Below are 19,627 nucleotides of genomic sequence, written 5' to 3' on the forward strand. Positions count from 1 at the left end.
TGCGGTGTTCCGAGATTTTGGCAAAAAGGACAGTAGGCAGGGTAGGGAGAGGGAGGTAAGAGATGTAGAAGCAGGATCACTTCACTACGAGCAGGGGAGTGTAAGTCTGAGTGCTGATAGACATGATATTTGAGGTGAGAAAGAAAGAGTGCTCACAAAGGCACATGAAGGAAAACCAGGGCATTAGGACACAGCAGCGCCACCAAAGTCCCAGTGGGAAGCGAGAACCCAGAGCCCACCTGTTGGAGTAGGCCCAGAGCTCAGGTTCAGGGGCATGGGAGGGGGGAAGCGGTACCAAATGCTGTAGACCAGAGCAGTTTGGAGATAGATCTTACCCGCATGCCTTCGAATCGAGACAGAGCCCGCAGGGGCCTCAGGGCACGGAGGGTCCGAAGGGCTTTGATGGATGCCACATCAGAATACTGCAGGATCTTCGCTATAAGGCTTGTCAGGGAGATCTGAGTGCAGGCAGAGAACAAAAGCATTACTCTAGGTTCCAGAAGGTCCTGGTAGAAGGAGACAGGAAATCCCTCCCACGCCCTACCCTGTCCAAGCCATCATCCTGGCTCCCATCTTATTTTGAACTCCAGTGAAAGGTCTAGAGAGAGTTCAGTTTCTTTCCCTTATTAAAGATTTCATTCATCACTTCTCTGAACCTCTGGGAAAGAAAAACTCAGTCTTCCACATCACCATGCTGTGGTCTGTGGGTGGTCAAGCTCCCAGTGTATTATATCAACCTTCCTTTTCCCTTCCAGGGTCACCAGCCAGACTTCAATAGCCTTGAAATTCTGAGTTTCAGAGACTTGAAGAGATGATTTCCTTCATGGGGGTTATGCCGAAAGTCTATTTTGACGAATGCAAAGTAAGTCTTAATTGTATTTGTTCAGAAAAGTGGAGGGCAAAGAGTCCTGGTCTCGGTGGGGTCTAGTTTCCTCTCAACCCCTAATTTTTTTTTATTTTTTGTGTGGCTTTGGGTCAGTGCTTTGCTAGTCCAGGTAATATTTTCCCCCTGTATAAAATGAGGGAGTCAAAGGAAGAGTGAGTGGCATGGGTCCATGAAATCCAGCTTTGACAGATGGCTGAGATATAACGACTGGGTTGTGATTCCCTGTTGGACATTTTTAAAAGTGTTGGACCAAGGACTGTAAAGGACACAAATTGACATGGACAAATGGTCACAACTTCCAGGAACTTTGAAGGTGCCAGGGTGGTACCATGTGCATAGGCTTGAGCTTGCTGGAGACTGTGACTCAATCCTAGAAGACCCCAACTGCACCATGACTGGTGGGCTGAATTCAGGCTTAGCTTATCCTGGCAGCTAGGTGGGGAGGTACACCAGACTCTCAGAAAAGAAGGGGTCTACATTTGGGTGCTAGAGTCTCAAAAAATGCCTATTCTCTGAATGGGTGGCTTATTCCACCAGGACGAAGAACTGGAATGGGAAAAAAAACCTTCTTCATTCATGCAGGGCTCCAGACACCAGCAGGTGGCACCCAGCTGTCTGGCTGACAAAGGGTGGGGAGGTTTGGGGCCAGTTTCATGCTGGACCCTATTCAATCTTTTGCTCAGCCCCCTGGGAATGCTGCCTCATGTGCAAAATCTATAGTTGGAGCAATCAGGGTCTGGGGTCTCTCCATCAAAGCCCTCCACCCAAACCCAGCTTCACTCCCACTGCTTGGGCTGTTAGCCTGCCAACTGGTCTCTAGTATTGCATCCATTCTCCAATGCAAGTTTGATTATAATCATGTGTGTCTCTTACTCCCAGACTTTACTGGTGTTTTATCACTCTCAGGTTAAGTTCCAGATTCCTTAGCCTGTACTGTCTAGCTGCAGACTACTTTTTCAGCCGTTTCACTCATATATTCTATCCAAATAAAATTATTCCCTAAATATACCTGTGTCTGTACTTTTGCTCAGGGTCATCTTTTAATTAAAATTGACCCCCCAGTCCCCTTTGGACCTTAATGTTCCTGCTCATTTTAAGCCTCACATTTAATGTCATTTCCTATATGAAGCCTTCCCAAATACCCCACCCCCACAGGCTCATGTCTCTGTGTCCCTAAGACCCTAATTATTTCCAGCAGTGCTCACCCCCCTTATAATAGGTTTATTTCTCTTTGTGTGTCTTATCTGCTGAAAGATTATAGCACAAACTCCTGGAGATAAGGAGTTTTTATTTCTTGGCTTCTGCCTCTCCTAGAGCACTTCATATATTCAGTAGTCATAAATAAACATTTTATAAATTGAAGAAAAGATAGAAGAATATTGGGATGGATGAGAGGAAGGAGAAAAGGAAGGAAGATGGATGGAAGGATGGTTAGATTAATGGATTAAAAGATACAAAGATGGATAAGACAGGCAGTTGAAGGAAGGAAGAAAGAAAGAAGAAGGATAAAATAAAGTATAGCATATTGGATGGATGGAATGGATGAAAGGGAGAAGAATGCATGGCTGGGTAAAATGACTGATGGATGAATGGAAAGAATTCAATAGAATAAATTAATGGAAGAGATTAGAGAACGGATGGAAGGTTGATTGGTTGGGTGGAGGAGTGGAAGGAAAATGTCTGAATGGGCAGATGGGTGGAATGAAGGAAGGATGGGGACACCTAGGTGGCTCAGTCACTTACAGGTTTGCCTTCAGCTCAGGTTATTCTGGGGTTCTGGGATAGAGCCCCACACTGGGCTTCCTGCTCAGCAGGGAGTCTGCTTCTCCTTCTCCCTCTGTCCCTCCCCCCTCTTGTGCACATGTGAGCTCTCTGTCTCAATTAAATAAATATAATCTTTTTTTAAAAAAAGGAAGGATAGGTGGATGGTTAAAGGAAAAATGGGAAGATGGAAGAATGAATGGCTAGGAGGATGCTTGCATCAGAGGCATATGAATGAGTGAATAGAAGGTTAGATGATTGAATAGTCAGAAAGGTGAACCAAAGATAGAAAGATAGAAGGATTAAGGACCAGTTGATAGACAGATGAAAGGAAAGTTAGGATGAATGGATAGGCAGAAGAGAAGAGAGAAAGAAGAATGAGAATGAATGGAAGGAAGGAGAGGACTGACAGGATAAATGGAAGAAATAAAGATGAATGGATGTTTAGAAGAAAGGAAAAAGGAAGGGTGAATGGCTGGGTAGATGGAAGGAGGGATATGTGGAAGGAAGGATGGATGATCAGAAGGAAGAATTAGGAAAATCGATGCAATGAGAGGGTGAGCATTTAAGGTGATCAGGACTTAAACGAGTGAGATGCATGTAGGTAAAAGTGACTGTGCCCCAATGGGTGTGAAGCCAGAATAAAACACTTTTCCTTCATTTATAAATAATTATTTTATATGCACAAAGTTACACCTGTGACTCAGATTTCAGGCCTCACAGCTAATCCCTGTGGTACAGTGTCCTGATGCTGCCAGCACGTTGGTATCAGGAAAGAAGAGAATTGAGTACACAGACCTGCTGTGGGGGACCTGCCAGCACAGGAGGCTGGACAGAATGTTCTGTACTGGACCCCATCCAGCTTCAGGAGGCGAGCACTGAATACAGACACATTTCCTGACACCTGTGATGTGCAGACCTTGGTCCTGGTGGCTGCTGGAGTGTGGGAGGCAGAGACAAACACAGCATGAGCCTTCCTCTGCCTGTGGGGACCCTCAGCTGTGCCTCAGTGAGCAAATAACTCAGGCAGCCATCCTGCAAAGCCAAGAGGGCAAAGACCTGGACAGAGATGGAGGATCGTCATGCGTAGGATGACGGAGAGACCACTCCTGGCTTTTGGGGGCTAGGAAGGCTCTTAGGAGATTTCATTGAGGATGGTCTCCTCACAGCAGTGAGGAATCACAGGTCTAGCATGTGGGAGGCACTTGGTCAATCCCCTCGTGCAGCGGTAAGTGGCCCCACCTTAGTGTGAGTCTGAACACATATGCTTCCACTTAGCATCTCTCCAAAGGGACCCTCTGTCCCTTTTAGTGCCACTGGGGAGAAGCTGGTGGGGCAAGATCGGTGATCTTAATCTCGCTGCACGCACATTGGACATTACTAGGAGCTTTTATAAGATACTGATGCCGGGGCTCCACCTGGGACCAGAGAGATCTGAATCTCTGGGAGTAGCAATGTTGGTTCATTGTGTTTTTAAGAGCTCCCCGGGTGATTCTAAAGTATAGCCAGGGCTGAGGACCACTGAATCAGCAGGTGGGAAGATTCTCTGGGCTGTGCTGTCCTTGGCTTACCTTGGTCCAGAAACCCTGTCAAAGGATGCAGGGTCGTAAGACCCTTGAGAGCCTCATGTGTCATCTTGCTTTGGCTGTAAAATAGAGGGCAGTTCGTGGTCTTTCTGGATGTGGTCTAGAAACTGAGGACTCACCTGAGTATCACCACTGTGCCAGAATCGTGTACTGTCTGATCTTACCATTCCCCAGTGTGCAGGCTATTCTCAGAGATCTTGCTAGGTGCTCAAGACTCTTCTTTGGGGTGACCCGGGAGGAAAGGTCACAAGCTTCCTTTGTGCTAGCTGCAGCCACCCCAAACCCCATGTGTGCCAATGAGCCACTCACGTTCACAATGAGGAAGTCCAGCCAGCACCAGGCATTGGTGAAGTAATTTTTGAAGCCATAGGCCACCCACTTAAGCAGCATCTCGAATACAAAGATAAATGTAAACACCCTGTCAGTATATTCCAGCAAGGCCTTCACCGTGGGCTTCTGGTCAAGGTGATAGTCTTCAAAGGCCTGGAAGGAAGAAAGGGAGCAGAATGGTAGGCTGCCTGGACCCACAGCACTGGTGCCCAATGATAAGGAAGGACCCCGCCAGCCCTGCCCTCAGCCCCTGGGAGGACTTTGGGAACCAGCTTGCCTGTATCATTTTGTTTTCTCTGCTTAGGGTGTGTGTGTGGGGTGGGGTTCAGTGGGATAGTGGAGGAGACACCATGACATACAAATCAGGACCCCCTAGAGCCAACGGGGCCCAGAGCCTGGCTTACTCTTTGCAGGGGAGCTGAAAGCAAGGGAGAAAGGAAACCTTCTCAAATTGGGGTTTGGAAGTGAACCAAAGGGATCCTAACAGCGACTGGTTTAAAAATAACAGCATCAAAGGATGTTCACAGGCAGTTCACAAAAATGAAAGTAAGAATTGCCCATGAAACTCTGAAAAAGAATGTTCTATCTCACTGGTAATTAAGGAAATTCAAATGAAAAGAAGATGCCGTTTTTCTCTCATGAGATTGGTGAAGATAGAAAAGAACCAGGGTAAGGCCAGGGTTGCTGCGGCTGTAGGGAACTTGCTCCTCTCATACCTGACTGGGGGCTGAAAACCAGTTCAGTCTTTTGGGAGACCAATTTGGCAAGAGGACTCAAAGGTTTCAGGAACCAGCAATTCTGCCTTCATGAATTTAGCCTAAGGGCACTAGATGTTCTTGGTGCCCTAGCCAGATGCGCTCAGAGGAGCCAGTGCAGCCGTCCCCAGCTGCTATGAGGTTGGGTCCTAAGAGCTGGTGGATGCTGCCTTTTCCTGAGGACCTCCCTGGGCTGAGGGGAACGGCCTCCACCTGCAGTAATGCCTAGGACGTTGAATGTCTGGCATGGGGGTGGCCGCAGCCAGTGACTGCCCCCTTTGCCTCAAGGTGGGACAGCTCTGGGGCACCCTTTATGCTTCATAGCTCCTGTCGAATCAGGCCGAGGTGGAATTCGTGGAAGCCGCGTCTTTTATCTCCTCTCCTGTCCTGCCTCCCTCGCGGGCTCCACCTCCGAGCACACCCTCCATAAGCTGCTTGCACAAGAACCCCTGCTTCTGATTCTGTTTCTAATGGGACCCAAGACAGGAAAGAAGCCAATGTCCTCAAAGGAGACAACATAGGCTATTCAGTGCTTATTAGAAGTAAACACGGGGATTATTTACATAAATGGTGGTGCATTCCCGTAATGGAATGCACTGCAGCCACCAAGTCAGATAGTAGGAGTATATTTACTGTGAGAATTTACTGAGAAATTACAGAATGCATAAATGTGGTTTCAGTTTTGTAATATTTATGTATTATATGCATAAGAAAGATGGGAAGGAAGTATACCAAAATGTTTTCAAAGTGAGATTCTCTTTGAGTGATAGGAAAATGGGTGATATTTTTTCTTTGCATCTTCCCATAATTTCCAATTTTTTTTTTTGCACCTTACTTTGTCAGATGAAAACTCATGTTATTTTTTTTTTAAGTACTCAAAGTAAAAGCATAAGGAAGACTAAATTTGGTGCCAGCCTTTTCAGTCCCTTGGGAAAGGAGATGGGGAGGTGAGGGCCCAGCAGCTGGTACAGGATCTGCGCTCCCTGCTGGGAGGGAGGGGAGCAGCTGGGGTGAGTGGAGTAGGGGAACAGAAAGAAAGAAAGGAGCAGGGGAGCATGAAGAAGAGAAATGAGGAGACGAGGCCCATGGGGAAAGACAGGAGCGGAGAAGGTAATGAGGGAAGCACCTTGTCAACAGCAAATGTGACTACTGTTCTCATCAAGGGGGACAGGAAAGAGGGGAGGGTAGGAGAACTCACCACCCAGCCCCCTCCTGCCTGGCAATGTGGCTGGTACACCAGAGCTGTGCAGAGCTGGCTAGGGCCATGGACAATCGCCACCCTGTGCCAGCAGTGGGCACCTTTGGATGCTGCCACATCCTCCCCTCCCCCATGGTGGCAGAGCAGCCCTGTTTCCGGAGACTCTCTTCACCCTCAGCCTAGTGCCATTGCCCCTCTGGCCACCCCCCTACCCAGATCATGTCTTCTCACCTGCCTTTGCTCCTCCCCAAGGCTGAGGCCATACACTGAGTGGTTTTGGCACCCTTCCTGGGAAATCTGGTGTTTAAGTAGGTGCCCAGATATCGAGTAGATTGTTTTTAGGGAGTAAATGACACATGCAGAGCAAAACAAGTGAAAACACTTGGAGCCATGAGTCAGGAGAGAGGGCTTCTCATCCTCCCTTTAACTAATTAGCTGGGACCCCAGGCAGGCCCCTTCATGTCTTTGGACTGCCACTTCCTCATCCATCAGAGGCAGACAACTGGGGATGACGAGTCCCCTCCTGTGTCTACATCTACCTTGGTCCACTGGGAAGATGAGTTGAGATTGTGCAGGGAGCGTAAGCCATGGCACAATCGGAAGCATCCTTCCTTGTCCTACAAAGCTGGCCATTCAGCAAGGGGCTAAGGAAGTGTCTCCTAAGTCAGAATCTCGATGCCTGTAAGGCCTTGTTATTTAAAGTGTGGTCTTCAGCTTGTTGGAAATGCCAATTCTCAGGCCTCCCCCAGCTCTGATTCAGAATCTGCCTTTAACAAGCTCCCCGGGTAAGAGAAGTGCTCATATAATGATTTGCTGTGAGCTTTGAACAAGTAATAGTATTTGCAAGTGGCATGATAAGACAGAAGGAGGGCAGGTCCTTGCACTGGGCCTTCAGAGAAGGCCAATGTTTGGGAGGCCAGGGGGTAGAAAGCAGGGGCTTTGGGATCAAATGAGGGCAGAGGTAGGTTTTGCTACTGACAAGCTGGGTAAACATGGGCAAGTGCCTCAGGCCCTTTGAGTGTCAGTTTCCCTCTCTATAAAGTGGGATGCATGCCTTCACTGCTTGGAATCCTTGCAATCAGGTTTAGTAGGCTGGGACACGGGGGACTGCAAGCACCTACCCTCCCCTGCTGCTAAAAGGAGCCTGTGTGCTGGGCTGAAGCTCTTCTGCCAGCCATCCATTGGGGGCTTTCAGGCTAGGAATCAGGGGAGTTCACTGCTGCAGCTCCAGGGCCTTGAGATTGTGGGAGGCCTGATCTGGAGGGATTTGGGATAGAGACCCCGCCTCCACTTACCAGAGACCCACTGCTGAGCAGAATCATGAAGATGATGAAGCTCTCAAACCAGCTGTGCTCCACAATGCGGTAGCAGGCCTTGCGCACCTGCCAACCCATGGCCCATGGGAACTTGCTGGCGTCCACTTTACAGCAGGGACAGCGGCGAAGGCAGCCTGTCGGGAGAGGTGATTGATGGAGAGGGATGTCCCCTGGGGAGGGAGGAGCATTTTTACTCTAGCCCCCACCAGGGTAGCATTCTGCTGAGAAACTCACTTGCCACCCCATGGGAAAGGAATTCTCTGGAATATGAGAGAAGGTGCACCCCTCTCAGGCAGCCTCTCGATCCTGCCCCTCGGGTGTTCCTCCCTACCATTGGTCTCACCCACTCTCAACTCCTCCCCGATTATCGTCCTTCTTGGGGAGGATACTGGTGGCCCCTATCCTATGCTCACCCATTTCTGGAAGCCTGACAAGCCATGGGGCCTGGACCTAGTGCTGTCTGAGGGGCTATACTCTGTGCCCTTGCTCACCTGAGAGGCCCCCACATGGCTGGGCTGGGGCCTGGGTCCAGTCCAGCCCAGCATTGGGTGGAACTGGAAACTCAAGGACGAGTTGTTGCTTTTTAACTCATAGATTTTTTATTATTGAAGCCACAATGACTTTCACAGTGTGAACTCTATGTATATCCACTTATTGCAGGCCGATCGAGTGAGAACACAATGTGCCCCTCTATTCTAAACACGCAGGGAAAACAGACTAAGATACATTTTCTGCCTTTAGGACAAGATGGGGTGCGTTCAGGGTGCTATGGCTGTGGACATTTGTTCTGCCTTTCAGAGTTACACCAAAGATTGAGGGACACAGATGTGGCCTGGCCCTCTGCTGGGTCCTTTGCATCCCCAAACAAGAGTGTTTACCTTTATCCTATTCAACCTCAAGAGGCCTGGTTTATAACTCAGTGAGGTGTTTTTGCTGGTGAGGAGGAAGGCACAGCACTGGTGGCCGTGTCTGACATGGCCCCACTAGGCTGCTGTGAGCGTGGTGTTGGTGTCTGATGCCGGCCCCTCCGGCTTGGGGAGGAGGCAGCAAGGGGCCCCTTGTGTCTGTCTCCAGTAGACCCCAGGCCAGGGCCCTGGACACACAGGTGCCCGGATAAGAGCTTGTTGAATGGGATTCTGGCCCAAATTAATGTCAGCGTGAGGAGGCCTGTGGCCACCGCTTTACCTTCTGTGAAACAGTCATCTGGTTCTTCAAGGTCATCTGCCAGCTCAGGGATCTTCCTCAGGATTGCCTCGGGATCCAGGCAGTCCACTGTGCTGCCTTCAGAGGAGCTCGTATCGTCCCCTCCCTGCAGGGCAGAAGCCCAGGGCAGTGAACCCCGCTGTCTGAGGGCCCCAGTGAGTCTGCACACGGTCACTGCAGGTCCGTGCTGCCAAGGGCTCTGAGATGCAGGGAGAGTCCCTCGGCGCTGGGCCCACCACAGCGATCCTTGTGTGTTTGGTGTCTTGCCAGCTGAGGCCCAGAAGAGTGATGCTCTCTACGGAGCCCCAGAGGTTTAGCTGTGCAAGGCTTTAAACCTCCAGGACTCTGATGGAGTGCTGGCGAGGGCCCGAGACACCGTAATTACACCCATAAAGACTCGTGGCATTCACTGGGCTTGAATATTTAATCATGAAGCAGTGCTGCAGGGGCTCTGCTGCCCTCCTGGCAGCTCCAGCCCTATAACGTCTCCAGATGAATTCAATTAGGAGTTGAAGCTGCTCTCATATTAGTAAACCTGATAGCTTGGCTAATGGACCCAAATGGTGGGGTGGGTCCCCATCTGTCACTGTCAGCCCTTCTCTGTCTGGCCAGGGTCGTGGACAAAAAAACCAAACCAAACCAAGCCAAAACCAAAACCAATACCCAGCAGCTGTGTACTGAAAACACTGAGTAGAGACAAGTAGCCCGGGGAATCCTGAGAATGCTCTGAAGGAAACATGATGTCCATGTGTAGAAGGCAGCAACCTTCACCCAGCAGGAGCCAAGCAGCTTCTGTTCACCTGGGTCCCCCAACCCCATCTCAGTGGGCCTCTCCTCTCACCCTGCTGTGGTCATCCCTGCCCAGGGGCACACAGCCAGTGGCTGACATTCCTCAGACTGAAGGGCGTGATAACTTTGGGCATGAACGATGTCTTCCTTATCTTTGCCCCACCCGGTGCCTGTCACGGCGTCAGCTCTCAGAAGCTAGGTGTCAAGTTAAATTCCTGAATTTAATGCAGTGGTATTAACGACGCTAAATCTTTCTAGATGCCTCTTCCCTGTAACTTGTTTTCTTCAAAGATTTGTAATGAAACCACCAAGTTTCCTTTTACCTCTTATATGACATTCCTACACCCCAATTTTGCTTCCTGCTCAGTCTGTACAAGGCTGTCAGTACACTACTCACTACAGACAGCCTCTCCAGAGTACCAGAATGTTTTTGGCTGGAAAAAAATGATGTGGACAAAAGAGAGTGGGGGCGGGGGAGTCACGGGGAAGACTTCCTCACCCACGAGAGACTCTTACTTTCATCTGCTGGCTCAGAAAGACACTTGCTCTGTGCATTGTCTTTTGTTCCCTTTTTTCTTGGCTGTCATTTTCTGGGCACTTACTCCCTTTTAGACAGGAACTAAACACTTGACAAGCAGCATCTCATTTAAGCTGCAAAAGAATCCTATCAGGTAGGCATTACCATTCAGTTTCAGAGATGAAGACGAGACTCAGAGAGGTTGAGGATCTCATCCTCGTCATCCCCTACCCCCAACTTATGGAACGCCCTTCTTTCCACTGAAATCGTGCTGTCCAGCCTGGAGGTTAGGACGGACCTTAACAATTCTCATGATGAGACGTGAGGTTATGTGGTTGACGGTAGTCTAAACACCGCTTCCCAACCAGCCCCACCCTCCAGTCCCTACCATCCCACCGGTCAGTGTCTGGCAGGCTGTTCAACCTCTCCTGGAAGCTCACATACCTACCTCTGCAGGGGGCTGGGCAGCAGTCTTGTCTTTCCACTTCTCACCCACGTGGGAAGCTGCGTCCTCAGAGGACATTCCAGAGCCTGGACTCCTGGGTGCCATGTGGTTCTCACACCTCTCGACTTGCTGCAGCTGCTCCTGCTAGTGAGAGACGGTCCCATTGGGGCACCTGTGCCCGCCTTCAGCTGACTGCTTCTCAATTTGAAGAGCTCTTGCACCTCATAGTCTGCCAGAGCTAAGGACCTAATCCCTGCAACATACATACATGGATCCATACACACACGCTTATGTGAAGTGAGCCTGGAGTCTCTATAACCAGATCTGTTTAACTCTTGGCTCCATTACTTACAAGCTATGTGGCTTTAGGCAAATAAATTTAACCTGATCTCCATTTTTCCCACCTGTAAAATTGAGAAGGCAAGATCTACTTTATTCAGTAATTTTGATTACTAAATATGTGAATGCTTGTAAAACACTTGGCATGAAGTACTTGGCTCAACAGATGTTAGCCATGACCTTTATTACTTGTCCAAAGGTCAGAGCAATAGCAAACTTGGCCATCTGAAGCCCCCCCAAGAACCCCAAGGTATCTGAAAATGCCTCTGAGTGGAGAGAGTCATCACAGAGTTCACGTCCTTTATTCTGGGGATGGTGATGCCCTGCCCTCGGCTATCACCCATACAAAGGCATGTAAAATATGGCAGCTGATAATAGCAGCTGCTGGAACACAAGAGAAGTGACAGCTGCAGGGAAAGAAGGCTGCGGTAGAGCTACAGACTCAAAGCACAGCTGTCTGAGGCCACTTAGTGGCCTGGCCAGCAGCCCTGCCTGTCTCCAGACCCCACAGGGACGCCTGCCTTCCCATATTGTGCAGAAGTGCATGCCTGAGTCACTGAGAAGAGCTCAGTGAGGGTTGATATATCAGCTTAAGGTCGGAGGAAACTGCAAAGTATTTTTAAAAATACATATTACCAAAAGGCTTAAATGTGCTTTAAATTCTTTGGTGCCAAAAAGAACAAGTGTCATTTCCCTGTGACATCCTTTATTGGGAAAAGCTGGATAAATGAGTCACATAATGATCAGGACTTCCTAGGCTTCTGATGATGAAGATCAGATGAATCTTGCTCTTGGACAACATCTGTTCTTAGAGGAGTCTTGTTAGTTCTTAGAGGAGTCTCATTAGCATCTTAGGCACAGAGCCTGAGTTGGGCAAAGCAAGGGGGGCAGTTGTGTGAAAGACAATCCCAAGATTGAAAAACAATCCCTCAAAGTGGCCTGGGACTAAGGTGCTGCCCCTGCTCTTTGCTTGCCTGGGGAATTATGACCCTTTTTGCCAGGCCCTGCTCAAATGCCACCTCCTCCAGAAAGTTTGGCATGATTTTTGCTTCCTGACATCAAGGGCCCGGGGCTCATCAAGGTTGTGCCAGTCCTGATGTTGGAAAACCTCCTTATTCTAATTTCCCTTCTGTCCCTGTCACTCCAGCCCTGAGGCTGTCCCATGGGAGGACTCTCACCTGCCCTTGAGGGATCACTTCCTGCTGGGAGCTCTGAGCATCCTCTTCACCATCCTCCTCCAGGTCATCGAGGTCAGATTCGCCTTCGGCAATGGGCACAGAGACCCATATGTTAGGATTGGTGATGAAGTCATTGTGGTCATCCCTTGGGCCTCTGGACACTGGAAGCTCTCTGGGGCTCCCCACAGTTGCATCAGCAGCAATGTGGTTCTCAGCTTTAGAGCTGGAGAGTGGGAGTTTCACCACCAGCTGGGGCTCTGTCTTGGGCCAGGACAGCAGGCAGGGCCTGGTGAAGAAGCTGCAAATGACCTTCCTGGTACGATGGCCAAATGCCTGGATCCGTGCCAGGGCGACCTGCAGGTTGTTCACCTCCCCGTCTTCATCTGGAGCTGCAAGGTTGTCGGCACTGAAGGAGTTCAGTAGCAGGGCGATGAACAGGTTGAGCACCTGGAGAGAAGGAGTGGAAACAAAGATGCCTCGACCAACTAGCTGAGTTCCTCCATAGTCTGCCAAGTTGGCAACCAGACGGCAGGACAACCACACTTGAGCCTCTCACCGCACCCCAATGTGCTTTCCCTCTTGGGGGAATGGACATTTTGAAAGCCACTGAGGGGAGTTCTTGGGGATGTCTCAAGTGATCTGCCTCATGTGGACAAGGCTTGGAAGTACATTCTCTGCCATAAAGAAGGATCACCCCTCCTGAACCAAGGGACATTCAGGGATAATGGAGAGGAATAGCTACGGGTCTGCCCTGGGGCCACTGTCATCTGCCAAAGCCCTGGGTTCTTTTCCTCACTCTGGGATCCTGGGCAATCTCTTTGCTGTTTCCAACTTCATGTTCTTCTCCCATGAGCAGGGAGTGGGACTCCCTCCCATTTAGAGTGGTTGTGAAGAGGAAACTACCTGAGCTCAAAAAGGGAAACTTCCTGCCTGAGGGTGAGCAGCCCCTGTAGCTTGGCAGGCATGCTGAGCTCAGCCTGGAAGAAAGGCTCTTTAGCCAACCCCCTAACTCAGGAATGGGAGGGAAAGGCATCTTTGGCTCCATGACGCGGGTGGGAACGACCGAAAAGTCTGGATTTGTTGTTTCTTCTCTCCTGGTTTAGCTTTCTCGTGTCTGTAAAACTCTTATAGGAAAAGAATCCAAGTTGGTTGACTTTCAGGTCAGTAAGAAAGGGACTTCTGAGGGTCCACATGTCCCCCTACTGCAGCCAGCGCTGGTATAGCAAGGGTGCCCAGAACCATAGTGGGTGGGGGTAAGCTGAGGGCAAGGGGCCAACTAGGATAGAGAAGGGGTGCTGAGGCCAACCAGCAGGAAAGTCTTCAGTGGGGCTCCCCCAAATGTGGGAGTGGATTTTATTATTGACATTGTGGCATTGGATGTTGTCCATGACCCAGCTTCTCTCTTTCATCTTGTCTCATCGTGCCCGCCCTCCTGCTTGTAGCTAGGACCTGTGCAGCTTAGAGAAATCAGTCAGCTCTCATGCCCCTGGAGAAAAATATCTTCTGAGACCCTCTAGAGTGGGGAATGAAATTTTTCTTCAACAACTAACAGCTAACATTTACTCAGTTCCTGTTGTGGCCTAGACACTCCACTAGGCAATTTGCCTATGTCATCTCCTGTAATTTAATTCCCTGGGTAAGCCTATGAATAAGCACTATTTTCTTGATTTAAGGAAACTAAAGCTAGAGGAGATTGTCTCTTGTCCTGGGTCATGCCTTACCAGTGGTAGAGCTGGGATTCTAAACAGGTCTTTTCATCCCTCTCCTATGTGCTCATGCCAGCAAGTCAGGTTACCTCCCAAGGGACAGTTCTTAGAACATGCCCCACATGACTTTGCAAAGTTTGAAGACTTACAGTCAGGGAGGTATGATGGGGGCATAAAAGTGTGCAATATTAAAGCTTTTTAGGATAACCCAGAAGTCTCCTCCATTGCCCCCAAGACAGTGCCCCCAGTGGGGCTCAGCACTTACCACCAGGTTCCCTAGCACCATCACTGACAAGAAAAGGATGAGGCATATGGATTTCTGGCCAACTTCCATGCAGGCCCACATATTCTCGATCCATTCTCCACACAGGATCCGGAAGACGATAAGGAAGGAGTGGAAGAAGTCGTGCATGTGCCAGCGTGGCCATTCTTCATTGGGTGCGGAGATATTACGCCGGTGGTCACGGTAATTATCCCCGAGTAGCTGCTTGCCAACCAGAGCGAAGACAAAGACAATGATGGCCAGGATGATGGTGAGATTCCCCAATGCCCCCACAGAGTTCCCGATGATCTTGATGAGCGTATTTAAGGTTGGCCAGGACTTGGCCAGCTTGAAGACCCGCAGCTGCAGAGAAACAGAGACTGTCAGGTCCTGGCTACTGTTCTCATCATCTCAAGTCTTGACCTGAAACCAAGGGTCAGGGAAAAGCACAACATAACTCATTTCATTAAGATGGGGGTGCTCCCAGGAAGCTGCTTTTAGAGACCTTTCTTTTTGTCATCAGTTACTCAAAAATATGACCAGCCTTGTATGAGTCTTTATGTATCAACATGCTTCAGCAACTGTGGCAGTCAGGAGTTTTATACTGGGGTGGTGGTCTTGCCATATGTATTCTATTCTGTAGTCACAGGCTTCCTGAATGTTGGCCTATTCTACAGGGATATGATGGAGCTCACAAATAAGTGAGAATTACCCACTTTTGACCTGAAGTAAGCTTAGTCTTCTGCAAGGACATCAGGACCCACTGTATTTGAGAGGTATTGGTAAAACATATTTTAAGGCATTTCTCATCTTGGGGCCACAGACAGCATCTGCTAACACCACCAGCTCTGAAATGGCAAGTATATGATTTCATGGACTCAGCATTCACATGTTTGTTTAGTTGACCAACCAAACTATTCACATCATTGAATGCCAGCCATGCATGTGCATGGCACTGTGTGAACCTGTGGGGTGTACAGAAAGAGATATGTGGGCTCCTGCCCTCATGGAACTAATGGCTTAGTTACGAAGAATAGGCAAAGATCCAAAAAGCCTTCGTTGTAAACCCAAATGTGCTAAGTCCCACAAGGGAGCATAAACACTATGAATATAGATGTATAGACATTTAAAAAATACATTTGTGTGGTTCTTTAATTTGTTAGAAAGAAATATCTGGGTTCTGCAGTCATGGGTATTTATGGAGCACTAGTAAGAATCTGGCTCTGGCCTAGGGGTTAAGATGCAATGCTAAACAGAACAGTGCAACAATAGTTTAAGCAACCACACAGCAGTAAGCTCTAAGGGAGGTTTAATCCTCTTATACAGGAAGTCCCATTCCCACCTCTCTTTGTGATGGTGGGGAGAGGTGTGCAGTGGTCTATGTTCACCTTAGACCTAACCTGGAAGTTATTTTCCTCGAATTGGAAGCAGAGCCTAAAACACCAGTTTTGTAGACTAAACACAGAGGCAGCAGATCAGCCCAAACAAACACTGAGCATTGGAAACTAGATGGAGCCATTTTGCGGAGGGTATTGGGAGAATGCCAAGTTTCCTTAGCAACATCATTACTACAGGTTTCCACTCTCACTGTAAACTCTGGATAAGTGCAAAGGCAGAGACTGGAGTAGGCCCTCGTGGGGCATGGCTGGGGACAGTGAGGGACACATGGGCATGCTCACTGGTCATGAGCAAAGGACCAGGCATTGACTCTCACCTTAATCGAATTGAAGTTTCCACTGTTTCCTTAGTTAGTTGGGGTGGGGGTGGGGAGTTTAGTAATTAATATTAGAGTCCTGTTAGGTAGCAATTTTTTGTCCATAATTAAGCTTACGTTAAACTGCAAGCAAATTGTGTGTAATTGTCATTAGAGGGCATGAATCAAGTGGTCCTCTATGAATTCTTGTATTGTCTTTACAGAAGGCAAGAGAACAAGATCCCTTTACTTGCTGTTCTAGAGATATCTGGGTTTGGGGGCCCCTAGTGTTAGCTATCAGTCAACACACATTTGCAGAGTGTCTGCTGTAGAACCCCCGAATGAGCTGGCTGGCTCTTGCTGGTGCCTAGAGTGAGTAGTCCAGGATAGCAGACTCACATGCGTCCGTGATTTCTGAGAATCTCACCCTCTACCCCCATGCAATTGCTTTCTCTGCACTTTGCCCAGCTTAGCATTACATCAAAAAGAATTTTTTTAAAGATTTTACTTAGGGGTGCCTGGGTGGGTCAGTCTGTTAAGCATCTGCCTTCGGCCTAGGTCATGATCCCGGGGTCCTGGGATTGAGCCCCACATCAGGCAGGGAGCCTGCTTCTCCCTCTCCCTCTGGTGCTTCCCCTGCTTAAAATAAATAAAAAGATTTTTTTATTTATTTGAGAGAGAGAGTGAGAGAAAGAGAGCACAAGCTGGGGAGAGAGGCAAAAGGAGACAGAAAAGCAGACTCCCTGATGAACAGGAAGCCTGATGTGGGGCTCGATCCCAGGACCCTGGGATCACAACCTGAGCCAAAGGCAGGTGCTTAACCAACTGAATCACCCAGGTGCCCCTCAAGAAGAATTTCTTTATAATATCACATAAGATTTATAAACTGTTGCTTTTAAGTGCTGCTGAATATCTCTTCATATTTAACTAACCATTTCTCTAGTTAATCTCATAATATAAAAACTTCTATTTAAAGGGGAAAAGACTGGAAGGAAATAAACCAAGTTGGTAACATGGACATATTTGTTTGGTAATAAATCCCAAATATCTTGAATCTTAGAGTTATTCTATAGAATATAGAATACAGAATTTAATTCTATATTTTCAACTTACATTAATTCGGATGCTTTACTTTTAGAATAGAATGAAAAGTAAGTCTAAAGGTAAGTCTGTCCTCTACAGGGGAGGTCACCACTTGGTGATGAAGTAGACCTTGTGACAAATATCAATAGACAGGGTAATATGGTAGACTATACTGGGTCCCCTTTGGGTTTGCCTTTCCATCAAAAAGTTATTAAAAATGCTGGATGAGGTGCCTGAGTGGCTCAATTGGTTAAGCATCTGCCTTTGGCTCAGGTTATGATCTCAGGGTCCTGGGATTGAGCCCTGCATTGCACTCCCTGCTCAGTGGGGAGTCTCCTTCTCCCTCTCCCTTTGCCCCTCCCCTCTGCTTGTGCTCTGTCTCTGGCTTTCTCTCTCTTAATAAATAAATAAATAAGTAAATAAAATCTTTTAAAGTACTGGATAGTAAAATCTAAGCTGTGTTGATGATCTATCAATAAATTAAGTAAATTCTTAAGCCAGAAGTTAAATAAATATGCAAATTCAGATATATAAAGATTGTTGATGCTAGGTTTTTCTCTGAACACATTTGCAAAACCAAGTGAATCTAGCATAGGTTTTAATGGTCTCATGAAGCACGAAGAGCAGGAAACATATCTCAGGGTCTGTCTAAGGTAGAAGGTCTAACAGGAATTTCTCCCCCCTTTAAGACTAGATCCCAAAGAGCTCTAATTTCCATGTAAGAACAAACCAGAAATAAACCCAGAATAATGCCAGGAAAATTAAATGTCTGGTCCAGGTAGAGGGTGGGAAATTGACACTGAGAATTTAGACCCCCCATAGTGGTGCTCACACAGGGTTTTGGCTAGAATTCACACTACTAAGTTATTTCAAGCTGAGAATTTAATTTAGAGCAAACCTACAAAGTGCCTTGCAGAAGTGAAAGCAAATACTCTCTGAAGAAACCAGCATCCCAGGTCTCAAAGCACCCCCACCCAAAAGTGTCTTAAAGTTGCAGTAAAACAAACAAATACATAATAATGAGGCATCACGAGGGAATGAGATCCAGGAAACTACCATTCAATTTCCTTAGGTAATAAAATTATTAGCCAAAGATAACAGTATAATTAGATATAATATGCTTAAAGAAATAAAACACAAACTGGAAGATACGTGCAGAGAACAAGAAACTATAAATAATAAGTTTTGAAAAATAACTAAGTAGAACTTCTAGGAATGAAAAATATAACACAACATTTAAAAACTCTATGGAGGAGTTTCACATCAGATGTGATACAGTTTAGGAAAGAATTAATGAACTGCAGATATATCAGAAGAAATTATCCAGAAGGTAGCCCAGAAATTCATAGATGGAAAATATCAAAAGGCATAAGAACACAGAGAATAGAGTGGGAGAGTTTAATATACATCTAATAAAAGTCCAAGAGAAAAAAAGAGTTGTGTGGAGGCTAGATTTGTTCATATAATGTCTTGGAACTTTCTGGAACTGAAGAAAATCACAAATCTGAAGATTCAAGAAATCTAAGAATCCTAAGCATTATAAATGAAAAAATTAATAAACCCATACCTAGACACATGTTAATGAGATTACAGAACAGCAAAGACAAAGAGAAGATTTTAAAAGCATCCAGACAGAAAGGAACAACAGTTAAATTGAAAGCTGACTGCTCATCAGCAACAATAGAGGCTAGAACACTGACTGTGGAATAATATCTTCAGTGAATGGGATAAAGTGACTATCAACTACAATTTTATATCCATTAGAAATTGCTCTTAAAGACACAGGCAAACTGAATGGCAAATTTCAGATAAACGAAACTGAGAGAGGTTCCTGCCAGAAGACACCCACTTAAATTCTAAAAAATTTACTTCAGGCAGAGGGAAAGTACCACATGCAAGAATGTAAAAAGAGCAAGGATATGCTAAGCATGAAGGTGAATCTAAACAAGTATTGAGTGGATACAACAATAAAGTCTCATGGGGCATGGCAGAGACGGGCTGTATGGTCACCATTCACTTCTGCTCCTCTCAGACACCAAGGAAGACTGTTTTTCACCTTTAATTGCAAATAGTTGAGGTCATGTTATTGTATTCTGGCTAATGGAATGCAGATGGAGACAGAAGTAGTTTAAGGAGGGCACGTATTGCATGGTGCACTGGGTGTTATACACAAATAATGAATCATGGAACTTTACATCAAAAACTAGTGGTGTACTGTATGGTGACTAACATAATATAATAAAAAAATATTATTTAAAAAAAAAGAAGAAGGCTCAGAAAGTGCTGATCTGTATTGCAATGGCAGAACTATTGCCTGCGATAATTCTGGGGCAGATCATGAGCCTCATGGGCCAGTAGCCCTAGGGGAGGGGTTTATAAAACAGAACCTTAGTATTGTGGGTCAGTTGTAGTCTGTTACATTTGTCAAGCAGTTATAAGAAAGAGATGAGCTTGGAGAATATTTGGCTGATTAATAAGAAATAAAAGGAAATAGAATCCAGAAATTTAGAGCCTTGAAGTTTCAGGAAAGTACACTGTTTTAGATCCCAATCAGTTAAGCAATAGGATCAAGTCTTTAAG

The 19,627-nt window shown here is 47.1% G+C and overlaps 1 protein-coding gene across 5 annotated transcripts in view; it reads right to left on the reverse strand.

Annotated features, from left to right (window-relative positions):
* SCN10A (sodium voltage-gated channel alpha subunit 10) overlaps positions 1-19,627 on the reverse strand; it is a 103,520-nt gene that overhangs the window by 15,217 nt on the left and 68,676 nt on the right. For 3 of the 5 annotated variants that reach the window (XM_045798134.2, XM_087870332.1, XM_087870333.1), the window contains 7 exons: positions 14,275-14,634; positions 12,304-12,750; positions 10,790-10,927; positions 9,018-9,141; positions 7,812-7,966; positions 4,543-4,716; positions 336-458 (listed from right to left, as the gene is read on the reverse strand). In XM_045798134.2, the coding sequence (XP_045654090.2) occupies positions 336-458; positions 4,543-4,716; positions 7,812-7,966; positions 9,018-9,141; positions 10,790-10,927; positions 12,304-12,750; positions 14,275-14,634 (1,521 nt within the window). Of the gene's footprint in view, positions 1-335; positions 459-4,542; positions 4,717-7,811; positions 7,967-9,017; positions 9,142-10,789; positions 10,931-12,303; positions 12,751-14,274; positions 14,635-19,627 lie in introns of all 5 variants that reach the window. The other 2 variants (XM_045798135.2, XM_045798133.2) reach the window with 1 other exon arrangement.

This window comes from Ursus americanus, chromosome 20 (genome assembly GCF_024610735.1).
Source record: "Ursus americanus isolate L20-20 chromosome 20, mUrsAme1.1.p, whole genome shotgun sequence".
In the NCBI taxonomy this organism is placed as follows: Eukaryota; Metazoa; Chordata; class Mammalia; order Carnivora; family Ursidae; genus Ursus; species Ursus americanus.